The 10,240-nt window shown below is 37.0% G+C and overlaps 1 protein-coding gene across 1 annotated transcript in view; it reads left to right on the top strand.

The window, feature by feature from the left end:
• Positions 1–4,997: 4,997 nt before the first annotated feature.
• The window catches only part of neb (nebulin), a 65,571-nt gene continuing 60,328 nt past the window's right edge, over positions 4,998–10,240 (top strand). Inside the window, exons 1-5 of the mRNA XM_079822410.1 lie at positions 4,998–5,081; positions 5,779–5,891; positions 6,127–6,192; positions 9,144–9,203; positions 10,040–10,156. Of these exons, the coding sequence (XP_079678536.1) occupies positions 6,148–6,192; positions 9,144–9,203; positions 10,040–10,156 (222 nt within the window). The 5' untranslated portion in view covers positions 4,998–5,081; positions 5,779–5,891; positions 6,127–6,147. The remainder of the gene's footprint in view (positions 5,082–5,778; positions 5,892–6,126; positions 6,193–9,143; positions 9,204–10,039; positions 10,157–10,240) is intronic.

The following is a 10,240-nucleotide window of genomic DNA, read 5'->3' as shown; positions in this document are numbered from 1 at the left end:
ATGATTTATTTTAATTTTCTATTAGTACAGATCATTAATTTTTAAACATTTACATTGTAAAGGGAGTTTTTTTATGTAAAAAATATTTTGATGTGGATTGATTTTTTTTGCGATTAAATTTGGTGTGACTGGTGGCAAACACACTCTGTACTTTAAATCTAGTTTAAAACTGGTCAAAGAATATGCAGAATGCCAAGAATAAATGGCATCATATCTTCACAGAGCAGATTTAAAAAATATATACGGTATATATGTTTCTTGTTAAAGGGATAGTTCACCCAAAAATGAAAATTAGCCCATGATTTACTCCCCCTCAAGTCATCCTAGGTGTATATGACTTCAGAGTTGTATTAAAAAATGTCCTGGCTCTTCCAATCTTTATAAGGGCAGTGAATGGCTGTTTCTGTTTTCTATTTAAAACTTTACAAACTGTTATCTATAACTTCTGCTAACTGTCGTGAGTGTATGACGTAGGACACAGGTGTAGCGCAAGTTCCTGTGATGAGCGCAGAAGCGCAGAGGATGGAGCAAAACGCAACTTGGAACTAGCATATTCTCTCTGGAGCGTCCAACTGGAATGCCAGTCTCTCGTGAATGAGCGTACGTCAGTTAGCTGAAGTTACAGATTACAGTTTGTAAATTTCCAACAAATATAGATGCATAGAAACAGATATTTTTCTCACGCAAACACATCACTTCGCTTCAGAAGGCCATTCAGAAATAGCCATTCACTGCCATTATAAAACTTGGAAGAGCCAGAACATTTTTTAATCTAACTCTGATTGTATTCGTCTGAAAGAAGAATGTCATATACACCTAGGATGACTTGAGAGTGAGTAAATCGTGGTAATTTTCATTTTTGGGTGAACTATCTCTTTAACGATCTTGTTAACTTATTTACTGCATTGTCTTTTCTTTTTGGAATCTCTCTCTGCATAAGATGGCCTTGTATAGAACTTCAGTGCCTCATAATGATTGTTCTTTTTTGTATCCATCTGAAGCAGGACAACACTGTTGATGGGGTTGTTAGTTCTCAAAACCTTTTGATGTTGTAGTGTAGTTACGTAAATTTAAAGTTTAATTTCATGAGTCATGATGGTAAACAGGTTTTCTCCGGCACCGTATCTGCATCTGTGTACCGCAGTGTTTTTGAAATGCTTTTTCCCCAGAGTGGGAGAGTCATTGAAAGTGTTTTAATACCCATCCTCAGCTGTTCAAGACCCCCTTATTAGTTACCAATTTTTCCAGTGACTAAGCTTTATGACACTCAAAGCGTCATATCACTGGATTGAAGTATTGTGCTTAAGCTCAGTCAACAGTTGTCCATGTTTTCATCTGTTCCCAGATGAAATGATTGCTTTTTCCACCCTGTTAGTATGTACTAATTAGTCCAATCTTTAAAATATTAAACCAATCAATATTAATTTTGTTTTATTATTAATGCAAACTTGTTCCACCCCTACAATAAAATTGCCATATCTTAAAGTATGTGACATAAGTTTAATAGAAGCATCAATCTAGAGTTCAATTTCCTTCAAATTTCCACACTGTTTGACCTCATTTTTTTGTATCTTTTATTTATTTGTGAGCCAGCAATATAGAGAATTAACACAATATCTGCATGCAAATTAATTGTATTAGTATTATTGCCACCCTGTTACTCCATGACAGTGTATTTTCTATTTAATTTTTTTTTTTTATTTTAAGGTTTGTTTAATTTTGTTGTGTTTTTGTTATTTTTATAAATTTTATTTTGATTGTTATTTTATTACACCGATCAGGCATAACATAATATTGTGTTGGTTCCCTTTTTGCTGCCAAAACAGCACTGACCCATTGAGGCATGGACTCCACTAGACCACTGAGGGTGTGCTGTGGTATCTAGCACCAATGAATCAATGGATCGCCTCCATGGATTGGACTTTTTGAGTTTGGACAAAGTGAGTTTGTTCAGCACATCCCACGGATGCTCGATTGGATTGAGATCTAGGGAATTCGTAGGCCAAGTCAACACCTCAAACTCATTGTTGTGCTCCTCAAACCATTCCTGAACCATTTTTGCTTTTTGGCAGGGCGCATTATCCTGCTGAAAGAGGCCACAGCCACCAGGGAATACCGTTTCCATGAAAGGGTGTACATGGTCTGCAACAATGCTTAGGTAGGTGTTATGTGTCAAAGTAACATCCACATGGATGGCAGGACCCAAGGTTTCCCAGCAGAACATTGCCCAAAGCATCACACTGCCTCCACTGGCTTGCCTTCTTCACATAGTGCATCCTGGTGTCATGTGTTCACCAGGTAAGCGATGCACACGCACCCGGCCATCCATGTGATGTAAAAGAAAATGTGGTTCATCAGACCAGGCCACCTACTTCCATTGCTCCGTGGTCCAGTTCTGATGCTCAGCCCACTGCTGTACAGGGGTCAGCATGGGCACCCTGACTGGTCTGTGGCTATGCAGCCCCATACGCAACAAACTGCAATGTACTGTGTATTCTGACACCTTTTTATCAGAACCAGCATTAACTTCTTGAGCAATTTGAGCTACAGTAGCTTGTCTGTTTGATCAGACCACACAAGCCAGCCTTTGCTCCCCACGTGCATCAATGAGCCTTGGCTGCCCATGACCCTGTCGCCGGTTCACTGTTCCTTCCATGGCCCACTTTTCATAGATACTGACCACTGCAGACCGGGAACACCCCACAAGAGCTGCAGTTTTGGAGATGCTCTGACCCAGTAGTCTAGCCATCACAATTTGGCTCTTGTCAAACTCGCTCAATAATGTCATAATGTTATGACTGATCGGTGTATATCAAGTTAAAATAACTGAAAAGGAGAAATGTTGCTTTTTTCCCCTTCATTTTATTTCAATTAACTTTATTTTAAATCAAGTAATGAAAATGTTTTTTTTTTATGATTTTAGTTTTATAATAACCCTGGTCTATAAAACCTCTGCCATCTGTCAACCCTGTTATGCCACATACTGATATAGAACGCATTGTGAAAACTGATTAAAATTCCTGCCATAGCCTCCTGGGACCCAGGAATAGACTTTTGTCCACTGTAGTGGACATTATATTTTAGTGAATTTCTCTGACATCATACATGTCACATGTCACAGTCTGGATGTCCTGTAAAGAGCACATTCGGAGCTTTGCACAGATACCACGTTTGGAGGTTTCACCAGGATAACAACAACTTCTTGGTCTTTAAAAACAGCTGACATTAATTTTTAGCACTCTTATGGAAATATTATATTTTGTAATTATAATTTAAATCAGATTAATTTTCAAATAGTTTGTTATAAATCAACATCTCAGGAAATTGTTATGGGGTTTCTAATCAAAATATGACTTTCTGTTACAAAACAGGGCATTGATTTCAAGTGGACGCCAGGACTTACATCATGTTTATCAGGCATTTTGGAGACACAAGTGAATAGGGAAATAAATTGCACATCAATATTCCTATGAGATGATATTATGAAAATGTTGCCAATTATTACTCCCATTATTACACTTCTATTTTCATTACATGTTGCGACAAGAACATATTAACATGCAAATTAGATGCAGTGTATTAAATGGGAAAATCCAAGTATGGCCATTTTACCCACATATTGCATAAAGTAAAATGGTATTTCAATGCATTTTGTTATATCTATCATAACATAGTTCAGAATCATCTTTAAACAAAGTTTGGTTAAAAAAAATCCTGAAACCTAAAAATTGATTGGTGAATTAAAAATAAATCCCATTGTTTTTTCCTATACATGCAATTTCATGTCATTTATTTTTTTTAAACAACCGAGTCCTGGTATCAACTACAGAGGACATAATAACATATGAATAAAATATAATTTTTCAAAAATGTTTTTTTTTTCTTTTCCATTTGTTTCTTATGCTCTAAACAGTGTAATGACGTGAAAAAATACTAAATTCAAAAAACCTTTTTTTTTCTGAGTCCCAGGAGGATAGGTCTTGGAGAGATTAGCATTGAGCAGTTCCGTCACTGTTTAGAGTGCTGATATAGAGGACAGTGGGAAACACTGAGCTGACACAGTCACAGCTGCCTCTGTCATTCAGCTCAATAATGCTGCCCCGCCATGGAGATGTGGAGAACTGTAGGACTTTTGAGTGGAAATGGCTGGAGCACATCACGGTAAAATTGTTGTATATCGTGTGTCTCTCTGTGTATCAGAGCAGAGCATTGTTCAAACTGTTCCACACAATGATATTAAGGGTTCAAGGAAACATGCCTCTGTGCCTAAATATCACCCCATACTGCCACTCGGGATGCTTTAAAAATAAGTGTCAGCTGTATTTTTGAGTGTCCCTGAATAGTTTAATACTGTAACGTACTCAGCTGTCTGTCGGCTCAGAAGTACTTGGGAGATGTTGTAGTGGCACTTTCTAAAATGTTTTATAATGACTCACCCTTAGATCAGCATGAAAGAGTACTGCAAATGATACTATCTGTATAATGGAAAGTGCACATACATTGAGTATAATGGCTATAGATAGAACATAGACTGAGATAAAAATCTTTCTTGTCTGTTCCTGAGTCACAATAGATGGCTTTGTAATTGGGTGGACAACAGTTTATTTCCCTCTTGCCCCTTGCCTTGACCTGATGTCAGCCTCTGGGATCCACGTACACTTGGATGTAAACCAGTGACCTCAAGAAGTTTCTCTGACCATCTTCACAGAGAAGACCCCATTTCCACCCCCAGGATCTCCACTACTCCCGAGACTGATACTTACCTCCACTGAACATCTTGCTGAATGTAGCATCCCTACATTCCCTCATTCAAAGAAACCAGGTATTTTTTCAGTGTTTTCTTTTTTTTCTTCCTCATAGTTGTATTGCTGATGATTTGCTGAACAGGTGCACTTTTCTGAAGGGTCGCTAATGTATATTTAGCTTTTGAAACCTGAGAATGCTGCCCACTGATTGGTGGATAGGAGCACATGATAACCGGAGTGCCGTTGCAGCTTGGAGCTTTTGCCCAGCGTTTTTCAGGAGGGAAGAGTTGGGGAGGCTCTGGCAGCTTGGGAAACGTTTTAACTTTAAAGTCACCGGTAAGCAAAGGAAAAACCACAAAATCAAACAGCACACCAGATTTTACTCTCCAGCATTCTTTGCATGGCCTGCTCTGTTGGATTGACTACCTTCTACAGCCTGTTGATAGATGGAAGTGATGCTGCGGGCGGTGCTGTGTCTATGAACCACAGCCTGATAAGAATCATCTGACTTTATTGGCCACCATTGCAGGAACAACCAATTTACCAATTACTCAAAGCTGGAACTTATTCCTGGACTTATTCTTTCTTTTTCCTGGAAGACTATCTGAAGCCCCTCACCTCATGGACAGGAGTTTGCTAAAGTCCCATCCACATTCCTCTCAATCTTTCTGATGAAAAAGCATAGAAAAGCTCATTTTCTGGGAGTTGGGTCCTAAAAAAGGGTAGTTAGTGGTCAGACCTAAAATTAACCTGCAGCCTCAGAAGGCATTGGAGCTCCACTAGCTAAACAAAGCCAGCCAATCAGCCCGCAGCATTGGCTTACATGACAAATAGCTGGAGCGATTCAGAGCAGCTGTCGCAAGGCTTCATCCAGGAGGCGCAGCATTTTGGGGGGGTCTTAGGTTTCAAACCTTCTCACCTACCAGGCCTGCAGAAAGATAGCACAAAATAGAAATTTAGCTTTTTTTTGATCCACCACGTTAAGGTGTCAGCTCAGTCAGAGGAAAACTGACACATTTTTGTCTTTGTTTAGGTTTGCAGGAATACAAAAAGTGGAATAGCAGATTGGGATACAAGTGGATGGAAAGCGAGAACCTTCTTTACTGTAGGGTTGCTGAAATTCTACTGGAACTTTCTATAGTAAAGGTACGTCAACTTTTTAGTTTGGTTCTTTAACTTTAACACTGAAATAGGCAGATCATTCCTAGCCTGTTGTTAATGCCTCTTTGTAGAGTGTCCTTCAAGTACTGGTGAAATCCTTACTTTATTTGCCATGTAAAGTATTCAAAAACAATTTATTTCTCATTGTCTGGAATTATTTTAATGCTGTTAGTAAATAGTTACAAATGTGTGTCTGACCATCTTTAATTTGCTTGGGCAGACTCACTAAATCCGTTTGAAGATGGCATCAGAAGAAGAGTATGAAGAAGAGATTGAGGAGGAGGAGGTAAGATCCAAATTTGATGCATTGCAATGCATTCATTGAAAGAGCTCTACATTCTTTTACTTTGCCCCTTTGATAGCTTATATAGGCTTTTCACATTAACACCTCATAGATCTCAGTCCTATAGGTATACTGGCAAACCCTATGAATAGTGGTTTATGATATCTCCACCGTCAGCAGTTCAGTATGAGGTGCCATGTCGTATATGATTAGCATTGGATCCCATTTCAGATGACCTCTTCCATGGAGGCTAGTGCACTAAATTCCATTCAATACATGTTTCATTCTCAGTAGTAAATGTATCACTACAGTCTGTTCAATAGATTCAATTAATTGAATACCTTGGCGAGATATCAATTACATATACTTGGCAAACCATCATTCACTTGACAGTTAGGGAATGACCCCTGCAGCAGTTTGTCATCATTTGATAATAAGATTTTATTATGAACATGATAATGTTATGATTTCCTGATGAAACCAAACAAACCTGAATGGAAATAACCATTGTTAGATATAATACTCTCACTTTTATACTAACAGTGGGATTATGGTCTGTTCAGAGCAGCTAATTCGACTGGAAGCTTCATTATGAGCAGAAAATCAAGTGTTATTTCAAATCAAATAGACAACTTGGTTGCTCAATTGGCATAATTTTGCAATTATACCATCGTTTGGCTGATTTACTCAGTAGAGCTCATTTTCAAGATTTAACCACAGCTCCTCTTGAAGCTTTCAGCAGTTTTAGTTTACCTCAATGTGTTTTTGTCATGAAATTCTGTCTGTACATGTACATGTAAATCTGTCTGTCTGAGTGTTCAATGGAAGAGTGAAAGCAGAAGGTTGATACTTTAATTCAGTGTTTCCAAGAGAAACAGAGTTAAAGTAGACCTTGTATACTTTCATGTCCATTTCTGTTGTACATATCTTATAGGGGTTTACCAAACTGTCAGAGCTTTATTTTTGAAAGAACATTTTGAACAAATGCGTTTGGATTCCCCTTTAACATATGCAAAAATGGACATTCACCATCTTGCATTTTGAGAAGATTTTGGAACATATACGTAATACGCTCTGATTTCACTACTACTTTCATCTACACTTAGAATAGGACCAGAAAGGCATCAGTTTTAATTAAAACGGCTTCTTTCATTGGATCTGGGGAAAGCAGAGAATCACATTTTGTTCTTTTATATTTTGTTTCGTTGTTCAGTCGAAAACTGTATTGAATATTTTCTTCAAAAATATTATTATTATTATTTACAGGTATACAGATAAATGTGGCACTAATAAAAAATCTATATAGCAAAAGTTCTGTGGATTATTTGGATATGCTTTTCACCCCATTAATGGAAAAGAACCGTTCAGCTTTGGCTGAGTTGTTCTTTCAAGAGATACAAATATAGAAGTGGACATCTACGGCTGACTTGCAGGGAGGCAAATGAGACGAGCCGTGCTGTAAATTACACTCCTTTTGCCGTTAACGTCATGCTGTTAAAATGCTTTGGTGGGAGGACCTGTGGAAAAAAACACCTGTAAGAGGTGGAAATAGAGATTTTGCTTCACAGTGTATTCGTTAATTATATTCACCACTTTCCATCTCCCATAATCTTGTCTATTAAGTGAAAGATAAAAATGATATATATACACATATATATATATATATATATATATATATATATATATATATATATATATATATATATATATATATATATATATATATATATATATATATATATATATATATATACATATATATATATATATATATATATATATATATATATATATATATATATATATATATATATATATATATATATATATAATGAACAGGCTAATAAAACCTACTATACATATAACCACTTTCTGCTGTCCACTGGTCCAAATAAAGAAGCCTCTAGCTCCTGTAAATTCATAGATTTGGAGTGTTTTTTTTCCTGCTCTGGTTTCATTTAGGGTCCTTACACTATTAGAAGTCTTAGGCCTTGTGATGTGGTTGTCACTGACTGTTTCAGAGAGTTCTGTCATGATATCTGACTAAATACCAGTAGGGGATTGTTTATTATCTGGACAGTCTGGGAGTCACACCAGTGTAAGTGAGTGTTTGTAATGGAATTTGTTCCCTGACCCAATGTTTCTATTTACTACCATGACAATAATGTTAGCTGCGAATAATAATAGTGGTGAGGTCATTAGGGTGCTAAAATGTTCCTAGCACTAGCCAGTAATACGGCTCTGTCAGTCAGCGACAGAGCTCGACTGAGGGTATCTCATTAGCATGCTGAAATTTTACAAGACTACAATAACTTTGCAATATAATTAATGTAAACATGAATAACAGGACAAATATATGGAACAATGTCAATCTTCGGTAAGCTTAGAGAGGATCCAACTATATCAAATATGAGTATTTCTGGTCACAGTGTGGGCTTTTACAAAGACTTTAGATATATATATGGTGTACTCTCATTTTACTATGAATGGGAGAAAGTGCAATGCGCAATATGGCAGAATATGTCCCGTCTTCTTAATAAAAGAGCCAATGCTATAGAAACAGTCTGTTCTGATACCCACTCTTATGACTGCACATGCATCCAGCCTGGAAGAAATTCAGTTTCTGTCATTTTAAGAGCGTTTAGAAACAAAATTTAGGAGACATTTGTTGTCAGATTTCATTGGTGATTTCAGAACTTGGTGAACAGCTTTGGGGAATGTAATGTTCCCCATTCAGAGAGATAGGAGCTGTACTTGCTTGACTGAAATAGCTGCCCGAGATGCATTTCAAAGATGGCCGCCAAGTGAAATGGCTTGCCTTAAAGGGACTTTAGGAATTGAGAGATTTTAATTGACAACCAGAGCTGGAAAAAGTCACTTTCCTAGATTGTAGTGTTTTCCTGAAGTGTGTGATTGTCATTTTGAAAGGCCAGAGTTTTTCCCTATATTTATAGTACTATGAGGAGGGTACGACAATCACCACCACGACCACCTCAATGTCTCATGGTGTTGAGGTAAATGATCATCCCTGGTGAAACGGATCTGCATCCCTTCCACATGCCATGGGGTCTATTCCAATCCTTAACATACTATTTTAGTTTTATTAGGAACTATCCAATTGGTACCGACTTAAAGAGTGGATTATTAAACAAACTCCCTTGTTTAACAATTCATGTGTCAGTTAAAATGGAATATTATTTCCAAATGAAATTCTTTGAGTAGCACATTCACAAAAAATAGCCCCCATGATACTGAGCCATGCAAATGCCACAGTGTTAGTGATGACAGTGCGGGTGTGGTAATACAGCTTTCTTTATATGAGTTAATGTGGTGTTTATATATTTGTCTAAAGCTGTAGTAGTATGTGGTAACTAATGCTTAACGCACTTCTTTTTTTTTTTACTGTCCCGAAAGTGCAATTTCTATTTGTTTTTTTAAATAAACGTTAACTGAATGGCCAATATAACCAATACTAATTTACTGTCTTTGAAATATGCTGTTTAACCTTTTCACTCATTTGTTATAAAAAGCAAACTATGAATTTGCATGGTAAATTAAAGAAATGAATTGTTTGCAAAAGATGTGTAAGGTAAGTGCTGCGAAATGAAATGTTAAAATTAAATCGTTACCCCATACATTTTCTTTTTGTTTTGGAATAAATCCATACAGACAAAATTAGATGTATCTACCAAATCATGCTTCGTGATTGCTTATAATGATAACGGAAATTAGGTATTTTGTGCCAGCCAATGATGAAATACTGTAAATGTGAAAGATGTTAGAGATGTTTCTCATTGACAGCACCATTTGTCTTGAATGTTGATTGCTCTTTATTTTTATTTTTTTTAAGCCCGGACCTGGTGGTCTTCCCAAACGCTCAGTCAGGAAGAAAGTGAAGGTTGACACCTCAAAGTTCATGACTCCTTACCTGGCACACAGCCAGAAGATGCTTGACCAGTACAGCCATGTAAGAAAATATTTTGTGCTATTAATCCAAGAACGATAACTATAAAGATAACAATAACCTTGTCGACCCTGAACTTTTGAACGG

Source organism: Gobio gobio (genome assembly GCF_949357685.1).
Source record: "Gobio gobio genome assembly, chromosome: 7".
Lineage (NCBI taxonomy): Eukaryota > Metazoa > Chordata > Actinopteri > Cypriniformes > Gobionidae > Gobio > Gobio gobio.
The sequence above is the reverse complement of the archived record's forward strand: the minus strand, read 5'-3'. Positions and strand labels throughout refer to the sequence as shown.